Source organism: Heloderma suspectum, chromosome 3, assembly GCF_057233095.1.
Source record: "Heloderma suspectum isolate Gila_16-S chromosome 3, 16-S_ref, whole genome shotgun sequence".
Classification (NCBI taxonomy): domain Eukaryota; kingdom Metazoa; phylum Chordata; class Lepidosauria; order Squamata; family Helodermatidae; genus Heloderma; species Heloderma suspectum.
The window spans coordinates 292,986,135-293,010,082 of NC_139460.1; the positions used below are offsets into that span (position 1 = coordinate 292,986,135).

At 45.3% G+C, this 23,948-nt stretch overlaps 1 protein-coding gene across 1 annotated transcript in view; it reads left to right on the forward strand.

The window, feature by feature from the left end:
* Positions 1-23,699, forward strand: part of AADAC (arylacetamide deacetylase) — a 50,906-nt gene extending 27,207 nt beyond the window's left edge. Inside the window, exons 2-5 of the mRNA XM_084842045.1 lie at positions 14,016-14,238; positions 17,051-17,120; positions 19,917-20,088; positions 22,873-23,699. Coding sequence (XP_084698171.1) covers positions 14,016-14,238; positions 17,051-17,120; positions 19,917-20,088; positions 22,873-23,481 — 1,074 coding nt within the window. The 3' untranslated portion in view covers positions 23,482-23,699. The remainder of the gene's footprint in view (positions 1-14,015; positions 14,239-17,050; positions 17,121-19,916; positions 20,089-22,872) is intronic.
* Positions 23,700-23,948: the final 249 nt, after the last annotated feature.

Genomic DNA, 23,948 nt, shown 5'->3' on the forward strand with positions numbered 1-23,948 from the left:
CGTTGTGAGAATTCGTAGGTTATTTGGGTCATTCAGGTCGATGTCAGTATATTTAGCAAAGGCTTCTCTCAGCCTTTGGAGGAAGATGGCAGGGGGCTTGCTTTTGTCTTGTTTTAACGTCAAGACCTTTTGCAGATTGGGGGCCCTTCGAGCGGCCTGTTTCATGCCCGCTAAAACAAGCCAAAAGTATTCAGCATGTAATTGCCTTTGCGCTGCCGTGGCCACTCCCCAGTCAGGCCTCCCAATAGGCAAAACCTCTGCCATTTGCTCCTCAGTCGCCTGGGGGTTCTCTTCTCTAAATCTAGTTCGCGCCCCCGCAAGAATAGTTGGCTTTTGACTAAGGAAGCAAGTGTTTAACAACATCTGTGTGTCATCCCAGGTAGGATTGTGTGTAAGCCTCACATTTTCCATTAAGGACAACAGTGGACCAGGGTCCTCTTCAAAGGGAGGATTGAACTGTTTCCAATTGTACAAATCAGATGTCGTAAAGGGAACGTAAACAAACATTGTCCCCTGTGGGTGCTGGGCGGTAGGATCGGGGACCTCTCTAATAGGGAAAGTCAATTTTACTGGTGGCTGAGGGTCCTTTTGTAAATTGTAATTAGGCCCTCCTTTGGTTTCCTCCTCTTTATCAGGCAGCTTTTCCTGGGTTCGAGGCCCCCAAGCACCCTTCATCTCTTTGAAATTTTTCTCAAGGGCGTTCAAACCATCTTGGAGAGTGTCCTCGAACTCAGTCATAGACCCAATCTCAGGAATTTTTAACGGTTGCAACTCTTGGGCAGGCTCCTTCGATCCTTCGAAGTCGATCCTTCGTAATCTTAGTTCCATAATCCTGCTTAAAATGTGACCAGTTGCGCAAACAACACTCCAAGGGTGTATGGGACTCTTCCATGAGCCTGGATTGGGACCCGCCCATGACGGTGGGATTTCACTCAACAAATCTTGCGCTTCGCCCTCCTCTGACCCAGCCTGTCGCCGAGACAAGGAAATGCAGATCGGGGCTCCTCACTCGCTTTGCCCGTAGGCGTCTCACACAGTCACAAACACACCACCGTCCCGTGTGTATCCCCTAAAGTAAGCTGTTTCACTTACCCCGAGGCCTCCTCTGTCCCGCCCGCAGCCGCGTCCAGCTGCCTATTGATCCACTGCCGGTGCCAAAAAGGAGTGATCACGTCTCCCTCTCCCTCTGGTGTTGGTCCCCAAGCACCTCCGCCGCTGCCGTCGTGAGGAGAAGGCAGTGTAAAACAACCGCCTGTGGCCACTTCTCCTCCGCGGCCCCTCGGCTCAGCGCGAAGGGAACGCGCCCCGAAGCAGGATCCGAGTCACGGCACCAAATTGTTAGATAAAAAGTTCTTGCTTTCGGTTTAGAAGAAAAGGATGCCAGGCAGGCAGCAGTGGATCCAACACTATTTTATTGAAACGTTTTGCAAAATGGGTGCAGAGCAGTCTGGACCCCGAGACACGTGTGCAAAAGCCTTTATACCATATCACTTCTATTGTTCTTGCCAGTAACCAATGAAACAGTCAGTACATCAGCTTACCAAGTTAATAGCCAATAAACAGTCAGTATCAGCCTACCAAGCCGTTAGTCATGAGTGCGTCATTATGGTTCTCCTTTTTGCTCCACCCACATTTTTCCCGCTGCTCGGGCTCCTACGTAACTGAGGCGCCAACGGTTATGGAATCTCTTTTTCTAACATCCCCTCAGTCTTCTCTTCTTAAGGCTAAACATGCCTAGTTCTTTCAGTCTCTCCTCACAGGGCTTTGTTTCCAGTCTCCTGATCACCTTTGTTGCCCTCTTCTGAACCTTTTCCAGTTTGTCTGCATCCTTCTTAAAATGTGGTGCCTGGAACTGGACACAGTACTCCAGATGAGGCCTAACCAGTGTTGAGTAGAGGGGAACTAGTACTTTCCAGGATTTGGAAGATATACTTCTATCAATGCAGGCCCAAATTGCATTTGCCTTTTTTGCAGCCACATCACATTGTTGGCTCATATTCAGCTTGCGATCTACAACAATTCCAAGATCCTTCTCACTTGTAGCATTGTTGAGCCAAGTATCCCCCACCTTGGAACTGTGCATTTGGTTTCTTATTCCTAGGTGCAGAACTTGGCATTTATCCCTATTATATTTCCTTGTTCCTTTATTGTTCCTCTTGTGCAGTGTTCTGTTGCCTTCTGAGACTTTTGAAGTCCTTGTTTCTTTCTGTATATTTTATGTATTCTGAATATATTCTTTGTACCTTTTCCTTCAACCTCTTTGATGAGTTAACTATATTGCCAATCCCTCCCACCCTGTATATGTAACACATCATTTATATAGAAATTAATCACGTCTTTAAAAAATGAAGCAAATATGTGGAGAATATGTCCATGAAAGATATTAGCTACAATTATTAAATGGAGTCTTTAAGGGTGAATACCTTTCTATACTTGATGCTGGGGAAACAAGAGGTAAGCCATCACCTTTTATGTCTTCCAGATGTTTTGGACTTCAACTCCTATTAGCCCCAGCCGGCATGGCCAATAGTACCTGGCCGAATGACACAAATGTTGGGGCCCACCACTACTGTCTGTCCAGTAAGAGAGACCAGTCTGTCTTAAACAGTTTTTAAACTTAAAAACAAACACAACTGGCACTCTGAAGAGAAGTGCTAAGTGAGGTGGCTGCAGCCACTGTCATCAATTTCCCCAGAATGCCTCTGGCTATGCCTTTGGGTCATGGAGGGGGAAAGGGAGAGGAGGGTGGAAAATGGAATGGATGAGGCTATGGGGTTGTGAAAGGAGAGAATGAGGGAAGCCAGGGCCATTGGGAAAGGGTGAAAACATGAATGAGTGAGGCTGTAGGGGGCAAAAGAAAAAGAGAGCAGAGGGGGCTATGGGGGAGGGAAGCCAATGTCATGCGGGTGTAGGGAAAGTTTTGTTGGGGAGTTGGCTGGCATGCAGAGAAAGAGAGATTTGGGTGAGTTGGCTGGCACAGAGAAAGACAGATTTCAGGACAGAGTTGAGACAGAGACAGAGAGATCTGGGTGAGGTGAATTGAGTGTCATAGAGTAGGGTGGGCAAATTGAAATTATGAATTGCCAAAAAAGAGAAAATGAGTCACCAAAAAAGAGGACAGAGAAGACACCAATCTGCATACAATTTGCACACTATTGTGTCTGCTTTGAGTTAAGTATATCATACACACTAAAGAGGAGAAATGGCCTTGAAGTACATTGGCCCTCTATTCACCTAATACTTTGAAAATTATTAGCTGTGACACTCACAGCTCCTGCACTGAGTACATGGGTTGTGTTTATACGTTATAGAACAGATCAGGATAGAATAGAGTAGAATAGAATAGAACAGAACAGAATAATTTCAGAACTTAAAGCATATTTTCATTGTGCTGAGAAAAGCTTCAGTCTTGAAGACTTGCTGAAATCAGGTTTCATTGAATGTCTGTCTCCAATGAAATTATGGAAGGAAACAGTCAGACCCACAACTCTGGGTTTTTTCAGTGCCTGCCTTACTCAGCAGAGGCTTCACCTGCTCTTACATCTGTCCTTGGAGATTCCAGTTCTTCTGCTGTCCCTGAAGTCACCATGCCTGCAGTTCAGTTGAGAGGTACAGCCGATCTGGGCTTTCTTGCTATCTCCAGTGCAACATGCCCTGTCCTTCCTGTATCTGTATTATCTGGCCATACTCAGAGTTTCCATTTTCCAATTCACAATGAAACTCTTATGCACAAACAATAGGATAGTAAAACATGCCCCACCTGCAGGCACTCAGAAATTGAGAGAAGCAAGAGGATGGTAATGCTGGACTTAACATTAGACATGCTGGAGGAATCTGGGTTTGGGTTGGGGGTAGAGCTTGGTGAGTTTTGCCAGCTCAACCCCCGCCCCCTGGACTCTGACCTCGAGTTGGGACAGCTGGTGGATTTTCCAGATGCGTGACAGCGAGGGCAGGACTGAAAGGGGAGCCCCTGCTGGCCCCAGCTGTTTTATGTAAGTGTCTGAAGGAGACACTTACATAAAATGACCAGGACCTGTTCCCACTGCTGCCACAGTAGCAGAAATGGGAGGAGGATAACATAAGAACATAAGAAGAGCCCTGCTGGATTAGACCAAGGGTCCATCTAGTCCAGCATTCTGTTCACACAGTGGCCACCTAGCTATTGACTAGGAACTCCCAAGCAGGGCATGAGTGCAACAGCACCCTCCCACCCATGTTCCCCAGCAACTAGTGTCCATAGGCTCACTGCCTCTGCTACTGGAGGCAGCATACAGCCATCAGGACTAGTAGCCATTGATTGCCTTCTCCTCCATGAATTTGTCCAACCCCCTTTTAAAGGCATTCCAATTGGTGGCCATCACTACATCCTGTGGTAGTGAATTCCATAGTTTAACCATGCGCTTTGTGAAGAAGTGTATGTAATATCAGCACAATAACCTTTCACAACTGAAGCAACTGATGAAAAAGCAAGCATTTTAGCATCACTAAGTTATTAACCCCATAGTGGGATTGTTGTTGTTCAGTCGTTCAGTCGTGTCTGACTCTTCATGACCCCATGGACCATAGCACGCCAGGCCTTCCTGTCCTCCGCTCTCTCCCGGAGCGTGCTCAAGTTCATATTCGTTGCATCGGTGATGCTATCTAGCCATCTCATCCTCTGCCGTCCCCTTCTCCTTTTGCCTTCAGTCTTTCCCAGCATCAGGGTCTTTTCCAGGGAGTTTTCTCTTCGCATTAGGTGGCCAAAATATTTGAGCTTCAGCTTCAGGATCTGTCCTTCCAATGAGCACTCAGGGTTGATTTCCTTTAGGACTGACTGATTTGACCTCCTTGCAGTCCAGGGGACTCGTAAGAGTCTTCTCCAGCACCGCAGTTCGAAAGCATCCATTCTTCGGCGCTCAGCCTTCCTTATAGTCCAGCTCTCACAGCCATACTTTACTACTGGGAAAACCATAGCTTTGATTAGACGGACCTTTGTCGGCAAGGTGATGTCTCTGCTTCTTACTATGCTGTCTAGGTTTGCCATAGCTTTCCTCCCCAGGAGCAAGCGTCTTTTAATTTCATGGCTACAGTCACCGTCTGCGGTGATCTTGGAGCCCAAGAAAGTAAAATCTGTCACTGCTTCCATTTCTTCCCCTTCTATATGCCAGGAAGTGATAGGGCCAGATGCCATGATCTTTTTTTTTTTTTAATGTTGAGTTTCAAACCAGCTTTTGCACTCTCCACTTTCACCCTCAACAAGAGGCTCTTTAGATAATAGCTCCATAGTGGGATAGGGAGCTATTATCATGATTTGGGATAGATGTTATATGTCTCTGTCTGTCTCTCCCTCTCTGAGCTTCTTAATAAATTCCCTTTGAAATACCTGTGTCAAGGAATGACCATTTTCAGGCTAGCAGCAGAGTTTCATGGGCAGTTAAAATGTTTTCCCACTGGTTTCTGAATATTGCACTTTCAGATGTCAGATTTGTGTACACTCATTCTTTTGCATAGAGACTGACTTGTTTGCCCTCTGTAGAATGCAGAAAGGCATTGTTGGCAGAGAAGAGCATTTATTTATTTATTTATTTATTTCTATACCGCCCAATAGCCAAAGCTCTCTGGGTGGTTCACAAAAATTAAAACCAAACAACACACAATAAAACAATTTAAAATATATAGAACATTAAAACCACAATATAACAATACAACCACAATAAAACCTAGCAGCAGTGCAGGAGTTTAAAATACAGATTTAAAACAGCAAAGCTAAAAATTTAGAAAGCTAAAATGCTAAAATGCCTGGGAAAATAAAAAGGTCTTCACCTGGCGCCGAAAGGAATACAATGTAGGTGCCAGGCGAACCTCGCTAGGGAGCTCATTCCAGAGCCGGGGTGCCACAGCAGAAAAAGCCCTCGTCCTAGTAGCCACCTGCCTCACTTCCTTTGGCAGGGGCTCACGGAGAAGGGCCGTTGACAATGATCTTAAGGTCTGGGCAGGCACATATGGGAGGAGGCGATCCTTCAGGTAACCTGGCCCCAAGCCGTTAAGGGCTTTGAATGTTAACACCAGCACTTTGAATCGGGCCCAGAAATGGACTGGCAGCCAGTGCAGCTGGAAAAGTACTGGCGTAATATGAGCTCACAGGCCAGTCCCTGTTAACAATCTTGCTGCCCTATTTTGGACCAGCTGAAGTTTCCGGACCATTTTCAAAGGCAGCCCCACGTATAATGCATTGCAGTAATCCAGACGAGAAGTTATCAGAGCATGGATAACTGTAGCTAGGCTATCTCTGTCCAGAGAAGGGCGTAGTTGGTATACCAGCCTAAGCTGATAAAAAGTACTCCGTGCCACAGAGTTCACCTGTGCCTCAAGTGACAGTTCTGGATCCAAGAGCACCCCCAAACTACGAACCTGATCCTTTAGGGGGAGTGCAACCCCCTCCAGAACAGGTTGAATATCACCTAGCCGGGCAGACGAACCACCCACTAACAGTACCTCCGTCTTGTCTGGATTGAGTTTCAGTTTATTGGCCCTCATCCAGTCCATTACCATGCCCAGGTACTGATTCAGAACAGCCACTGCCTCACCTGGTTTTGATGAGAAAGAGAGGTAGAGCTGGGTGTCATCTGCATATTGATGGCACCTCAGCCCACACCTCCGGATAACCTCCCCCAGCGGTTTCATGTAGATGTTAAACAGCATGGGGGATAAAATAGAGCCCTGTGGAACCCCCTGGCACAATTGCCATGGCACAGAGCAATAATCCCCCAGCACCACCTTCTGGAATTGGCCATCCAAGTAGGAGCGGAACCACTGTAGTGCAGTGCCTCCAACTCCCAACCCAGACAACCTATCCAGAAGGATACCATGGTCGATGGTATCGAAAGCCGCTGAGAGGTCCAGGAGAATCAACAGGGTTGCACTCCCTCTGTTCCTCTCCTGGCAGAGGTCATCCCACAGGGCGACCAAGGCAGTTTCCATTCTAAAACCAGGCCTGAAGCGCGATTGAAATGGATCTAGATAATCCATTTCATTCAACAGTGCCTGGAGCTGTCCTACAACCACCCGCTCAAGCACCTTGCCCAGGAAGGGGATGTTGGCCACTGGCCTATAATTGTTAACATCCTCTGGGTCCAGGTTAGGTTTTTTCAGGAGTGGTCTAATTACCGCCTCTTTTAAAGCGGCAGGCACCACTCCCTCTCTCAAGGAGGAATTTACAACCTCCTGGACCCAGCCAGACATCCCCTCCTTGTTTGATTTAATAAGCCATGAAGGGCAAGGGTCAAGCACACAAGTGGTTGATCGGACTTGGCCAAGCACCTTGTCCGCATCCTCTGGCCTCAGTAACTGAAACTCATCCAATAAAACTGGACCAGACAGTGCTCTCAACGCCTCTATCAATGGAACTGCATTAATGGTGGTGTCCAATTCATGACGAATCTGAGCGACTTTATCTTCAAAGTGCCGTGCAAACTCGTCATAGCGTGCTACCGAGGGTTCCACCATCTCTCTCCCTGGCTCAGAATGTAACAGGCCGTGAACCACTCGGAAAATCTCTGCTGGACGACACTGAGAAGATGCAATGCTGGTGGAAAAGAACTGCCTCTTTGCCACCCTCACCGCCACAGAGTAGGCTCGATAGTGGGCTCTTACCTGTGTTCAGTCAGACTCAGCACGAGTTTTCCTCCACCTGCGTTCTAGCTGTCTCCCCTCTTGCTTCATTGCCCTCAGCTCAGGTGTATACCAAGGAGCTGGCCGGGCTCTGCTCAGAGGGAGAGGGCGCTTGGGCGCGATCGTGTCAACCGCCCGAGTCATCTCTACATTCCACAGAGCGACCTGGGCTTCGACAGGAGCACCAGCCATACCAGCAGGAAAATCCCCCAGAGCCCTCTGGAATCCATCGGAATCCATTAATCTCTGGGGGCAGACCATTTTAATAGGTCCCCCACCCTTGCAGAGGGAAAAGGCCGCCAGAAGTCTAAACCTCAGCAGGAAGTGATCTGTCCATGACAAAGGGACAGATGTTAATCCCTCCACTTTCAGATCACCATCCTCCTGCCCAGTCGAGAAAACCAGATCGAGTGTGTGTCCTTTTATATGCGTTGGGCCGATAATAACATGTTGGGACAGCCCCATGGTTGTCATGGTGGCCATGAAGTCCTGAGCCGCCCCGGATACAGCGGCCTCGGCATGGAAGTTGAGATCCCCCAGGACCATCATCCTGGGGATCCTCAACACCAAGTCCGAGACCACCTCTGTCAGTTCAGGAAGGGAGTCTGATGGGCAGTGGGGTGGGCAGTACGCCAATAGAATCCCTAATCTGTCCCGGGTACCCAACACAAGGTACAAACGCTCAAGATCTGCACTCGAATGAGCAGGAAGCCTGGAGAGGGAGATTGAATTTCTATAGACCACAGCAACCCCCCCCCCCCGACCCTCAAGTTGGTGTTGGTGCTGCACCGAGTACCCAGGAGGGCACAGCTGGGAGAAAGTGACCCCTCCCAGTTCCCCCACCTAGGTCTCAGTAATACATACCAGGTCAGCCCCCTCATCCACAATCAAATCATGGATGAGGGAGGTCTTATTTTGGGCCGACCTGGCATTCAGCAGCAGCACCACCAGACCCGAGGGCAGACTGGTAAGGCTGCCAGGAACCATCAGGTTGGGGGAAGAACCAGAAGAGGGGACAGCTGTAAGGTGTCTAGCCCCTCCTCTCCTCAGCTGGCCTGTTTATCCCCCAGCGCCATACCTCCCCCTGCCCGTGACCACAGTTATAGTGGCACCTCCCCAACCCCGAGTTGCCCAATAGTCCTCCCAGGCACATGTTAAAATGTTAGGATATAAAAATGTTCAACAGTGTAAAAGAATATAAAGGATAAAAAAAGAAAAAATTTTAAAAGAGATAAAAGAGAACAGCAGCTAAGAAGGAGCAGATAAAGTCCACGTTTGCCCCTTTCTCCCTCATCTTTAAAGCTGCTGCCCTCTGCTGCTGCTATTTGCTGCTGGTATTTGTGGCTGCTGGTGTCTCTGGAGAGGCAGGTGGGTGGGTCTTCAAGTCCTGTTCTACGTGACTTGAAGTGCGAAGCTAAGTGCGCACTTAGCGTCGCACTTGGCGCGACGCCGAAGCTCTGCCTCTGGCAGCCCCACCTTAAGTACCTGTTTGGCGGGGGCAGAAGCAGGCTCAGGATCCGCCTGGTGCAGCTGCTGGCTGGTCCTCCTTCCCCCAGGCTCCTTCCCTGTCTTTCAGTATATCACATTGAAAGAGGAGCAGATGACTAAACTCTGAATGTTGTGGCTGATATTATCGGTTCCTATAATCATGTTACCTTCATAGATATGGGGACAGAGTTGGCATCTGGAATTGTTTCAGGGTCTGATCCCTGTGAGATTTTCTGATTGTGTGGTGCTCTATGGTCATGTCCAGCAATTTATACTTTAGATGTCTACTTCCTGTGGTGGTCTGGGGTGAGTTTTGTTTTGTTTTGTATTGTATTTGAGAGCCAGTGTAGTGTAGTGGTGAAAATGTTGGACTGGGAGCTCAGAGCTCTGGGTTCTAGCCCCACTCGGCCATGGAAGCTCACTGGGTGACTTTGGGCCAGTCATACACTCTCAGCCCAACCTACCTCACAGGGCTGTTGTTGTGAAGATAAAATGGAGAGGAGGAGGATTATGTATGCCACCTTGGGTTCTTATGAGGAGAAAAGGTGGGATATAAATGCAATAAATAATAATAATAATAATAATAATAATAATAAATATTTGTGGTGCTTCCTCACCACACATTCCAGCAGCTGCAGTTTCTAAATACATGTCCAAAATCACCCAAACCCTCCTAAAAGTTTAGGAGTCTGAAATAGAGGTCTGATGATTTTACTGATTTTGGCATCTGGAGGGTTATTGAAGCTGTCAGCTGTGTTTAGAACCCCCTTCTGAGCAGCCCAGAACATAAACTCAGCACAAAAAAGAAATTGTTCAAGAAAAGCTAGTAGCGTGTCTTATTTCTTTCTCCCCAAGACCATGACAGCTTGGAAGAACCACTTGATGACCCATGGCTAGTTTTGTTCTTTCTTTTACCCCCTATCTGCACTAGGAAGAAAAAAAAGTTACATGTCGGGCAGAGGCTGTGAGATTTATGGTGGGAAAATAGCTGTGGGAAAAAAGTGTTTTTCCAACATTTAGCTATTGTGTTTCATGGAAGTTAATTGAAACTTGTGTTCACAATGGCCTGAGAGAGTATATGAGACTGAGTCTCCCCAGTAACCCACCCAGTAAAAGACAGCGCATAAAGTGACATCATCGCACTCAGATTTCCCTGTCCCCTGCAAGCAGCAGCCAATGAAGTGGGGAAGGAAAACTCTGAGCATAATGATGCCATGTATTTTTATACAGCAGTGTTATTTCACTACCAAAGAAAGAAAGAAAGAAAGAAAGAAAGACAGAAAGACAGAAAGAAAGAAAGAAAGAAAGAAAGAAAGAAAGAAAGAAAGAAAAGAAATAATGAGTGGAGATCACTTGTTGACCCCCTCCCCGCCCCGCCCCGGGAACAGGAACTGACAGAAGGGGGAATTAAGAGAGGCTATCCATGAGACAATTATTCATCAGCAATCCCACTGCTGTACCTAACAGGAAGCAATCAAAGAGGCAGAACTGGCAAGCAGGAAGCTGCTGAATGGGGCTTTCTTCTAAATAACCATTATAGAAAGTCACTGGGAATGGCATTGCTAGATAATATTGCACTATATTAAGTGCTGCGTGGAACCACAATTTTAATTCTGCTTCCATCTGATTGTGGAAAACTTGTGCCTCAGCAGCACCTCATGTGTGGAGGGATGGCTCCTGCACAGAAGCAACAAAGGGTGGAACCTGCTCTCCGCACCCTACACTGGATGATCCAATCCAGTGCAGTTCAGGGTGGTGCAATAGGTCTTTGGGCCCAGAGTACAAAGGCACTCTTCAATCTCATGAACATCTACAATCTACAAGCCATCCCTCCGCACCTTTTGCTTGTAAGATTCTTCAGAGACACAGGAAAATGCAGTGAAGCGTTCAAGGCAGAGTATGGTTTTATCAAAACAACTTTAGTATGAACAAGAAGTTAGGGCGAGTCCTACTGGAATGTTTCATGCTTGTGGAGAGGGGGATCCTAAGTAAAACTTGGGCTTGAACTCTTCTGAATCCTGGTATTCTAGAACTACTATAAAAATACAGAATAGACTTCTAAACGTTAAACCTATCACAATGATTGGCATTTTCTTACCATTGACAGGTATGTGCCCTTACACTTGGGAGGTAGGAGCTCATTCTCAGCTCAGCTATAATCTCCCTTGTTAATGTGGGAATGATTTATTATTGATGCCTCCTGTTAGAAAGGCAGTTAGCAGAGAAAAACAAAAGGCAGAACAGAATGAGCATTTACTAGTCCCACATGCATGCCAGGCTAAAATGGAGACCATGCCCTTCTTTAATGAAAGAAAGATAGACAGCTTTAGTCAGAATATAATCTTGCATATAATATGCAGGTACAGCATACAGTTTCAAAGAACAGTTCGTTCAATCCATTTGTGTTCTATCACACTGGCAGGAGCAAGAGAGCAAACACAAGTACTCCCAGCAATGGAGGAGGTCAGAGAGAGAGAGAGAGAGGGAAGGAAGGAAGGAAGGAAGGAAGGAAGGAAGGAAGGAAGGAAGCGGAGGAGCACAGTAAGCTATAGAGATCCTAAGGCTAGCTGTGGTCAAAATTCCCATGAATTAACTAACCACAATAGTGCTCCCTTCCAGCAACTTGCAGACAAGGTTGCAATATTCTCAACAATTAACTGCCAATAGCCATTCCAGAAGTTTGAAGCAAAGGGAGATAAGTTGGGAATCGGGGCCATTCCACCAGCCCTGCTGAAAGACGACTGAATTTTTTCCCTCTTCCCTCTCTGTTCTTTTCCCCTTTTTGTGTGGTGTCCTTTTAGATTGCAAGTGTGTGAGCAGGGACTGCCTTGTTTTAATTGATCGTATGTAAGCCATACAATTTGGGAGCCTTTCAGGGCGAGGAGCAGGAGAAAAATGCAGGAAACAAACAAGCAAGCAAGCAAACAAACAAATGTGAATACAAATACAATGCATTATACGATGTAAAATTTACATTGTGTGATGCAGACGTAAGACCTTTTGTGGTGGGGAGAAACCGCGTGTCCTCCCTGAGTTTACCCAGTCTGCCTGAACCTCCTTACCAGCTTGTGGGGTTAGGGGTCACAGTGGTCTCCATCTGCTGAATGCAGCCCCATGGGAGGTGGACTCTTGGACAGCTGCCACAAGGCTGGGCTCATTAAAAAATATAGCAACAGTTTCTGGTGGTGACTAGCTCAAGGGAAGGGAAGGGGCAAGGCAGTAGAACAAAACTTCTGGGTCTGTCTAGTTAAAAGGACCCTCTCTCTGCAGGATCAGGCAGCTGGAGAGATGAGAGGAGAGGGCAGAGCTGAGTGGGGGTACTTACCTACCTGAAGCCACTAAGGCAGTGCATGGCCTGCAAACCCAGGTGAGAGGAGAGAGGCTTTGGGTTTGCCATCAGAGCTTGGCTGTTTCCACCTGCCTTGCCAAACCCCTGGCCCTTGGACCCTTCATAAGGGAGTTTCTGCTACCTTTGGGTGTGTGTGAAGGTGTTTTTGTGGTCTCTAGATCAGCCTGGGGACATCTGCCCAGGGAAAGGCTTTTCTCCCCATCTTGCCTCTCCTGGTGCTCTGCTGCTATGAGACAGCCAGGAGGAGAGTTGCTGTGAGGATGAGGATAGAGATGTCACAGGAATCTGTTTGGGGCATAAAGCTCAATGAACTGCCCTTGGTTTGGCCCCCCAGACTTCGGTCCAATTTCCGCTGCAGAGCCCAAATTGATCTGCATCGAGTTGGGCCAGTTTGCTGATTCTCCATATTTTTCAATTGTGCAAATCATGGCTGAACTTCGTGCAATGTCATGTAATTTGCACAAATTGTGGCTGCAATGTGTGCAAATCTCTATTACGGCTCTCCACAAAATAAAAATATGCAAAAAGTTCCTGGAATTCGGGAAAAAACCATGGCTCAACTTGCAAATGCAAGCCAAGTTGGGCAGAAAGAGAAATGGACATCCCTAGATGAGGATGCCCTTTCTTTCCTCAGGACATGGGACCCTGGTGAGAGGAGGGTCCCTTTCTGCTGCTTGATGGTGAACCATGTTTGCAAGGCACTAAAAAGCACATTGATGCTTCCCCAATGGCCATTAATCATATATTTTAGAAGACGTTTCTTGAATGGTCGATGATGGCAGGAGAAAGAGCGCTGGTCTAGGACACACCTCCCAGCCCGGGACAGAGAAAAAACCACTTTGGTGAGATGCAGTGTAGGTGGCAAGAGAGAAACAGGTCTGAGTTTTGCATGTGGTTGCAAGAAGGAAAATTGCAGAGGGAACAACTCCAAGAGGATACTGTTGCTTTGGGGAAACTGTTGTTACTTTACAGAAACTCTAACTTTACAGAGCAATGCCATCTCATCTGGGTGGTTGTTTATTCCCTTATGCATAATGTGCATATTTATAAACAAATAGATAACACACCATAAGTGTCGAGTGCTCTTTCATGCAAAAGAAAAATGAACCTTGCAGCACTGTCCTGGAGCTTCTTGCTCCTCTGGGGAGAGGGGAATGCATAACTTTATCAATTCTTGATGGTGATGTGCATAGAATCATAGAATAGTAGGGTTGGAAGGGGCCTACAAGGCCATCGAGTCCAACCCCCTGCTCAATGCAGGAATCCAAGTCAGAGCATCCCTGACAGATGGCTGTCCAGCCTCGTCTTGAACGCCTCCAGTGTGGGAGAGCACACCACCTCCCTAGGGAATTGGTTCCATTGTTGTATTGCTCTAACAGTCAGGAAGTTTTTCCTGATGTTCAGCATGTTGAACTTTTTGGATCAGTTTTTAATATAAAGTTGGAAAGGAGGCATTGATGAACATAGACCAGTATGCAGCTTGTGCCTTGCATAATGCACTAATATTAATGTCCCACTTGTTTTCCAGGCTGCAGTTGCTGAGAAGCTGGGTCTTGCGCACTACATGGACATTCTGATGATGATCACACATATGGAATATAGAGCACCAGTGTCTGATGAAAAGGTCACTGTGACAGACACGGAATTTAATGACATTCCGGTTCGTTTGTACTTTCCTAAAGGGCAACCTGATTCATTGAAAAGGGCAGTAATTTACATTCATGGGGGTGGATGGTGTGTTGGAGGATCAGGTAAGCATGAATGCTTGTTTTCACTAATGTGGGTCTTCAGTGAAAAATAAATGCATCTTGTTATTGTAAGGTCACAGGGGTTTCACTGAAGTAGAATTTGTGATACAATATGGCATGGTGTTGGCCGCTGCTAGATGGCAAAAATAAAATAAAATACAGAAGAGACTTAATAAGACACTTTCAGCAAACTTCTAATTTCAACTCAGAGGAGCCATAGGGACAGCACTGCAAATATGGAATATGAAAATGTTAAGCTTAAGAACATAAGGAAACCCCTACACAGTAGGGCCATATCTGGCCCACAGACTGGAAGTTCCCCATTCCGGTAGGACTTACTGGATTGGCCAAAAGCTCCATCTAGTCCAGCATCCTGCTTCTCACAGTGACCAGCCAGATGCTTCTGGGAAGCCCACAAGTGGGCTGAAAAGATGATAGCTTTTCCCTATTCACCCCTTTGTTGACCCCTAGTAACCGGTATTCAGTGGCATACTGTCTTCTGCTATATGGCAAGTTATATGGCAATTATCTTGGGGTATAAAATGAAATTTATTGTAGAGCTGGAAAAAGTGCAGAAAAGAGCAACTAAAATGATCAAGGGGCTGGAGCATCTCCCCTATGAAGAAAGGTTACAACAGCTGGGGTTGTTTAGTTTGGAAAAGCTGAGTAAGGGGAGACATGATAGAGGTGTACAAAATTAGGCATGGTGTGGAGAATGTGGATAGGGGGAATTGTTTTTCTCCCTCTCTCATAATACTAGAACCCAATGGGGTCATCCCATGAAGCTGAGTGGTGGGAGATTCGGGACAGATGAAAGGAAATAATTCTTTGCACAGCACATGGTCGAACTATGGAATTCAGTACCACAAGACATAGTGATGGCCAATAATTTGGATGACTTTAAAAGGGGGTTAGACAAATTCTTGGAGGAGAAGGCTATCAATGGCTACTAGTTCTGATGGCTCTATTAGGGATGTGTGAACACACCCCAGCTCAGGTTCTCCAGGCACCCGCTGAAGCGCCCCCCCACTTGCCCCCCCTGGACCCACGCTTGAGCTCCCATGAGCTCAGTGAGTTGCCTGTACTCACCCCGGGCCTGTCTGCCAGGTGCCTGCCATTTTGCTGCCTTTTTTTTTTAACAGAATAAAGGGAGTAAAAAAAAAAATGCACATATTTAAATATGCATGGTTTGGGGCTGGGAAAGCTTAATATGCACAATATTAGAGGCATAATGCCTTTTTTCTGTAAAAACTCTTTTTTCTGTTAAAAAAAAAAAGGCAGCAAAATGGCGGGCACTTGCCAGATGTGTTGCGGTGAGTCCGGGAGGGCGCGAGCAGGAGCAAGTGAGGGCAGGGGCACAGTGGGTGTGGTCCAAGGATTGCGGGCTCCTGGACCCAGTTGGGCATCTACAACATCCCTAGGCTCTATGCTACTTCCAGTATATCAGAGGCAGAATGCCTATGTACATTGGTTGCTGGGGAATATGGGCGGGAGGTTGCTGTTGAAGTCATGTCCTGCTTGTGGGTTTCCTGTTGACAGCTGGATGGCCACTGTGTGAACAGAATGCTGCACTGGATGGACCCTTGGTCTGATCCAGCATGGCTCTTCTCATGTTGAATTTGATAAAGCAAAAATAATACTGTTAGTTCTTAGGAAAGAATCACTTAAACCAGGTAATTTTAAGCCAGTTGAAATCATGTGACTATCCATTGAAATACTTGGGCATATTTTAATGTAGGAACAGTGATATGTGGGGTGTTTTTTTTTTAAAGGCAATTTCTCTGCTTCCAACATGTCCCTTTTAGTTAGTATCTTCAAATAAGTTTTCTGAACATACAAGGAAGTATGTTATATTAATACCGGTGACAGAGTATTAGTACACTAGGTTCTAAAATATTCTGAAAAGTGTATAAACGGATTCAAAATATGTATAGTGAATGGAAAAAGTAGAATTTGCTGAAGTGAGAAAAGAATAAAAAGGCACAGATATTTTGGGAAATGGAAATGAAAGCATGTCGGGCCCAATACATTTTTCTACTTGAGGCAAAAGACAAGATGCCCCCTTCCCATTCTACCCACAGAAGTTGACTGGACTGTCCGTTGAATCTTATGCAACCTGAGGCAACTGCTGCCTTCTGCCTAATGGTGAACAAAAGAAATTACAAATGTACAGCTATAGCATGACCCATTAGTGTGCCTTCTAAACTTTGTAAGAATGGAACACCTAAGTACAGGCCTGAGCTAGTGCTTCACATCCTGGTAGCAGTGATGTGGCTGGAATAATGTATCCTAGCCACTAGAATGAGCATGTAGAACCACCTAAAAAGAAATGTAAATGGAAGATGTTTAAAATGGTGAACTTAGCAGCATATAAGAAGCCAAGCATAAATAAGCAGACTATATGGCACTCTTGTGCTACCTGATGTCCTCCAGGTGTGTTGGACTACAACCCCCATAATCCCCAGCCAGCATGGCCATGGAAGTTGTACTCCAGCACATCTGGAGGGCACAAGGTTGGGGAAGGCGGCTAGAAGGGATATATGGACTCCAGTTGTTAGATATATTGTGGTAGAATATTCAGTTGAGGATAACGTTCTATATAAGCATATTGGGTACAGCAATATGTATATTGGGTGCTGCTCCACTGCGGTAACACCTCACAGATATTAGTGTAATGTCAGTGAAGGTCAATCTTCAAAGATCTGAGATTCATGGAAAGTGCTCAGAAACCCCTGTCAAAAGAAACTGAGAACAGTGTTTATACATTTGTTTTGGAAGAGCAATAAAATATGCCTTGTCACTGATTTTGTTGCAGCCATGGAGCCCTATGACCTCCTGTCGAGATGGACTTCAGAAAGACTAAATGCTGTCGTCATATCAGTCGAGTAAGGGAGGACAGTTCAAACAGATGCTTTGGGGAATGTTTGTTCCTTCTTGCTTTTTTTGTGCATGTAACGGATACCGATTGATCAGAAACAGAAAATTAAGTATAATTGCAACAATCCAACCTGTGCATGGACATACAAAAACCCATTGACTTCAGTGAGCTTTAGCATACTTAACTCTGTCCTAGACTGAGACCAAAGCTGACTATTTTTTTATGGTCTGAGTTGCAGCACTAGGCTTCTCTACAAAAAAACCAGCAAGTCTTAGACCTAGGCTTGGATTGTGGACCACGGGAGGAAGAGAGCTCTACAGCTAAGGACATGCACATCTCAGGTCTCTTGGGGGGAACCGCATAGCCATCTACTCCAATTCCACTACCCAGTGAAGTGAGACGATAACCCCTCCCCTACATTGGGTTCTATGCTAAGTTTTCCCAGCTGTGGGTGGAGGAAGCAGGAGAAGAGAGCAGTCAAAACTGATGGCTAAGCTGGTGTACATTCATTTTTCCTTGTCCCACCAGATTCTTTTAACATATGTCACTGAGCATGCTCAAGCACACTGGAGCATGCTCAGTATTACAAAATGAAACCTTGATCCCTTCTTCTGTCCACACTTCTGATCAGATTTCATTACTGTATTCGAAAGGTTGACAAAATAAATCTAAATTCCATAAAAGAGGACCAGATTCCATTCCATGTGTTGTTTACCACCCAGATAAGTCTTAAGTACAAAGAGGGAAAGAGTACAAGATTGTGTTAGGAGAAATCTACACTAGTGCAAAAGACCTGCAGAGCAGGCAAGAAAAGAGCATGCTCACTCTCTCCCTTTGTAGTAAGTGCCCTAATCCTGCCCATATTACTGTTAGAAAAAGTTGTCTTTATCCCCAAACATCAATACAAGTTCGGTAATGTTGTGCATGTGATTGGACAGTTATTGAACTCACCTGAGGAGAAGGAAAAGTGACTTTTTACCTCCTTATTTCGAGACTGTGCTGTAGTAGCTGACAACGTGCATGCAGTTGAGGGTGTAGAGGAGGCCTAAGTATTCTTTAGCTTGGAACTGAATACATGCTGTAATTTGAAGGGATAGTTGCTATGTTAGAGGCTGGCAATGGGTGTCCTAATCAGAATTGAATGGGTGTAAAGCCTCAGACCATCTACAGGAAGATGGGGTGGTGATAATGAATTCTGACAGATAGAGGAATGTGATGGCCTGTCCATCAGGGGACATTACCCCATCAGAATAGTTTAGGTGTGACCAGCTTAATGGATTGTGACAAAACCAGAAATTTGATGGCCCAGCCATCAGTAAAGTTTACCCCAGTGTTGAAATGTGACTGGATGGAGATAGAGATAGACAGACAGACAGATATGTTCATGGACCATTTGAAAACATTACTGTTAAAGAAGTCTGATGGGATAAGGGGAAATGATGTTACACTGACATTTGATGCACTGGTATGCATGTCTGTTGTTCCATTTTCAAATTAGAAGGAAGCTGCTCTGAGGCCTCTTTTTGTGTTACTTTTGTCTTTATGCTGTGAGCAGTAAGCATTGTGGCTCATAACTGAGCTGAGATAATTTGGTTTCTAAAGTCCTTTTATATATACTCTTTCCCCATATGTACATTCAACATGTGGAAGGGGAAGCAGGACTGTGCCAACCGGCTCTGCTGTGGACATGATGTGCCCTGATCCAGATGCTGCAAATTCTGTAAAGGGGAACTATGCTAGTAGTTGTACACATGTAGGCTTCCCTCTACAGACATCCTGTTGAATGCACTGATGATGGCTCAGGGAAGATTTGGCTTCCCCCTCCATGTCTTAAGTGTATGCGTGTGAGGTTCATATGATCACGGTATTTCTTGTTCATCTATATTAGGGATGGACGAAAGTTCCTTACCTGATCCCGAAGCTTGCTTCGCAGTGGGGGGGAGGCGCTCCGTCCCTCCCCCCGAAATTCTGGCTGGGGGGGAGGCGCCCCGTCCCTCCGGCCGCGAAACCTCCTCTCCTGCCGGGATGCAAATGGCGGCGGCCGTAGCCGCCGCCATTTGCGTCCCTGCAGTCAGCCGTGATAGGCTATGTAAACATTTACATAGCCTATCACAGTGTTTTTTAAAAAATCTAGCCGTGATAGGCTACGTAAATCTTTACGTAGCCTGTCATGTTTGTTTGTTTGTTTGTTTGTTTTACTTGGAAATGGCGGCGGCAGCTGGTCGGAAGACTGGCCGCCGCAGCTGCCGCCGAACCGCCGCCACCGCCTCCAGGGACATTCAAACAAGGTAAGTCCTGTCCCGGGGGGGCGGGGGCGGGGGGGGCAGACCGTTTCTCCACCAATTTTGGGGGAGAAATTCTGAGATTCGTGGAGAAATTCTCTGACATCCCTATTCATTTTTCATGGACAGTGGCTTAGAACACTGGCCTACCTTAGAGGCACTGGATTGTTTTGTAAGCTTGAAACTGTGATGAATGATCATGGCTTGTTTCAATAAAGTATAGTTAATACTAACCACAGTTCCCGGTTCAGACATAACAAACTGTGGTTACTTGAAAATGGAAGCAAAAGCTTCCAATCTTCTTCTCATGGCCAAGGAAGAAACAGGGTTGGATAGAGCAGAGTCTATGAGTCCAAGACTGAAATGTGTTGAAGCAAGTCAACTTAATTGAGGGGAGAAATATCTATAACACCATGGTTATGGTGTCATTACATCATGGTTATAAATTAGATGAGAAATATTTATTTTGTTTTGCCCAAGCAGGAAGTGTAGTTCATGCTGTCTCCTTTTTTTTAACAAAGGTACAGACTGGCACCAAAATATCATTTTCCAGTTCAATTTGAAGATGTGTACACCGTCGCGAAGTACTTCCTGCAAAGCCCTGTCCTTGAGCAATACAACGTGGACCCAAGCAGGGTGTGCATTTCAGGAGATAGTGCAGGAGGGAACTTAGCTGCAGCAGTAGCACAGCAGGTGAGTAGTAGACATTTGAAAGTAAATGAGTCCCAATTGGATGGTCACTGTCCACTGAAATTAGACATGTATATAATATTTGTCATATAATTGAATCTTTGCTATTTGAAGTTATCCCGAGGCCTGTTAACCTTGGGACGAAACTCAAGGCCAACATCAGCACCAGGTAACACTGGGTAGCTTCTGAGGTCTCCCACATAGGGTGGCTAAGTCTTGTGAGCTGCCATTTTAAATTTCTCACAAAGCCACTACATTAGATGCCCCAGGGTATTATGGTGCATTTTAAATGGTTGTGTCCCACCCACACACCACTGGTCCCAGGTAAGCCTTCTGAAGCCAGTGGGGGTGGGGTGGGGGGGTGGAACTGATGAAGGAGGAGTCCCACTAGACTTTGCCAAGGACCTAGAATCATAGAATAGTAGGGTTGGAAGGGGCCTACAAGGCTATCCAGTCCAACCCCCTGCTCAATGCAGGAATCCAAGTCAGAGCATCCCTGACAGATGGCTGTCCAGCCTCGTCTTGAATGCCTCCAGTGTGGGAGAGCCCACTACCTCCCTAGGTAATTGGTTCCATTGTCATATTGCTTAACAGTCAGGAAGTTTTTCTGATGTTCAGCCCGAATCTGGCTTCCTGTAACTTGAGCCCATGATTCCGTGTCCTGCGCTCTGGGATGATCGAGAAGAGATCCTGGCCTTCCTCTCTGTGACAACCTTTCAGTACTTGAAGAGCGCTATCATATCTCCCCTCAGTCTTCTCTTCTCAAGGCTAAATATGCCCAGTTCTTTCAGTCTCTCCTCATAGGGCTTTGTTTCCAGTCCCCTGATCACCTTTGTTGCCCTCCTTCAAACCTTTTCCAGTCTGTCTGCATCCTTCTTAAAGTGTGGTGCCCAGAACTGGACACAGTACTCCAGATCAGGCCTAACCAGTGCTGAGTAGAGGGGAACTAGTACTTCACATGATTTGGAAGCTGCAGATGGTATAGTGTGAAAGCACATCAACAAAGTTGTTGCAAAGTTTCAGTGGAGAAAAAAATTATCCCTCTAGTTTTAAATTAGGAACATTCTACTATATTTGGTTTTCAGACTGTGTTCCAGAAAATATGGGGATTTCTCAGATGCTACTGTGTTTCCTCACCCCCAAACAGAAGGTCAATAATGGCAGGTAACCTTCCCTGAAAGACAGGGAACCATCACTACTGATCTTCTCCAGCAATGTTCAGGTGTGGGAGAATGTCACATCTTCCAGAGCAGGGGTGGGCAGACCTCAAGCTTGTAGGATCTACTTTGTTTTTACTAGAACCCTGAGATCCACCAACTGGAGCCAGGTGCAAAAGACAAACACTTAGAATTAAAGAATTCAGTGCCCAGGAATTTGTTTTGAATATCACAACTGAGCAGATGGGTTGACAAGGAAAAGCTCCCGTAAAGAAAGGAATCTAGTAAACGTCTGCCTTATCACCAGGTATTACTGTAATTTTGTAGGCCATATATAACAAATCCCTATGCCTAGTTCTGAGGAGTTTCTTTCAAGAGATGCTAAAGATATTGTTTCAAAGTAAAAAAAAGGGGGGGGGAAAGAGGGGGCACTTTTGGTGTCAATAATTTCAAAATGTGTCGCTTTAATATCCAAACCCCTCACTACTAATACTGAGTTAGCCATCAATGTAGCGGTTTGGCAGCTGACTGTGTAGATGTGAAGATATTAAATGTTCTAGTTCCCATTAGATTTATCAGATCTATCAGCTTTCATCACTGTTCACTCTTGCCCTATGCTTAGGGGAAAGTAGATGAAAAGAAAAGTGGGAGCTGAGATATATGAGTCTTCAACATAGCTTTAAGGCATTAGAACAAAGACTACTAGAAAAATAACAGTAGATGACTCTCCATTGATCCCTAGAGGTACAGCAAACCTAAGCTTGTTTACTTGGAAGTGCAGGAGAAAACAAATATGTCAAGTTTGCTTTTCTCACTTTTGCATTTTTAAAAGCTCAAGTTCTTTCTCTCCCGAACAGGAAGAACTTTGCAAATAAATTCTTAACAAAAATGAACTAAATTCTCACCCATCTACACCAACCAAATTCAATAGGAGCAGCTATTCTGAGCATAGAAAGGACTGTGATGCACCTGCCTGCCATATAGCTGTTAAAGAAGAGCAGCGTGTTAGAAAAAAAAAAGAGATGCCAACCCTAATTAATCACTAACATAGCTGAATACACAGAGCTAAGCATTCAAAGCCCAGGGCCTGGAAGGATGAATCTGTCGGTTTTGGTTTCTCCCACATTAGAACTTTGCAAATTTGTCTAAACGCTGATCAAAACCAAATTGAGACAAAATTCCCACCCATCCCTACTTGGACTAAACATGGATAAGTGCTATTGAACAGTATGGCTATGTTCTGAGTAAACATACTTAGAATTATGCTGAACATCACACTATAGGGACTTTGAATGCATACAGCTGGGTGTAAGACACTTTGTGGGGAGAAAATTAGAGACAATCTTGACCTTTCACTGGCAACTGCCTATGCATCCAGTGGAAAGCCCAGTGGATGTGAATAGATTTTAAAAGTTGAACTCATTAAATGGAAGATAGTGTAAACACTGGAGGGAATCAGCCTGTGTAGGTTCCAATGAAAGAGGCAGGCAATCTATAAACCTGGAATATCTACTCTCCTTTCTGCTTGTATTGTAAAATATTAAGCATGTTTTCTGGTTAGATTGCCCATCTGTCATGGAAATTTTTTTCCCCAATCATTAATTACACATTTCCCCCCATTTTGTTATAGCTTCTAGATGACCCTGATGTCAAAGTTAAATTCAAGATCCAGGTTTTACTTTATCCAGCTCTTCAGACCATTGATCTGGATTTGCCATCCTATCAAGACAATGAAAACATGCCAATTCTGCCGAAATCATTAATGCTCAGATTCCTCAGTGAATATTTTACGACTGACAACTCTCTAAAGAAAGCGATGGAAAGCAACCAACATGTTCCTCCTGAACTAAGCCATTTGTTTAAGTTTGTAAACTGGAGTAACTGGCTACCTGAAAGGTTTAAAAAGGGCCATGTTTATACCAGCCCGACACATGGAAATTCCAAGCTTGGACAGAAATACCCAGGGTTCCTGGATTCAAGAGCAGCACCACTATTGGTTGATGATATCAAGTTGCATGGCTTACCCCTCACATATATTGTCACATGTCAATATGACGTCTTGAGGGATGATGGAATCATGTATGTCTCACGACTTCGGGAAGCAGGAGTTCCAGTAATACATGAACATGTTGAGGATGCTGTTCATGGGGCTATACTGTTTACTGCGGGCCCGTTCATCCTAGCTATGGGGCAGAGGGTGGCAAATAACTACATTGAGTGGCTGAATAAGAACTTATAAAGGGAACAATATCTATAGAATGGCATTGGCTTTGATTCATTTGGGATGGGTTTCATACTGTTTTTCAAGGAAGAAACTATCGTTTTGGTGAATAATTTTGATATTATAATTCTATGGATATTGCAATTGATATAAAATCCTTTCCTCCCTGTTTGGACAGACTGAATGTATATGTTTTTATCTCTACCAAATTGTTATTAATTTAAAATAAAACTTTGAAACAAAAGGTGTATTTCCTGACCATTCCAGGTGAGACTGTGTGGAATCTGTATGTTGTTTGTGCTTGGGGTTTCATGACTTGTCTCACTTGGTATGATTCAACCTGGCTCTACTAAGGGCCCTTTTGATCATTGGCTTCTACAATTTCAGCCTGATCACTCTTACTGAAGGCACTTTTATTTTTTGAAGGACTCCATTTAATACTCTAAATGCCTATATGTTTGCTGTCCCCTGTCTTTTCAAGATAC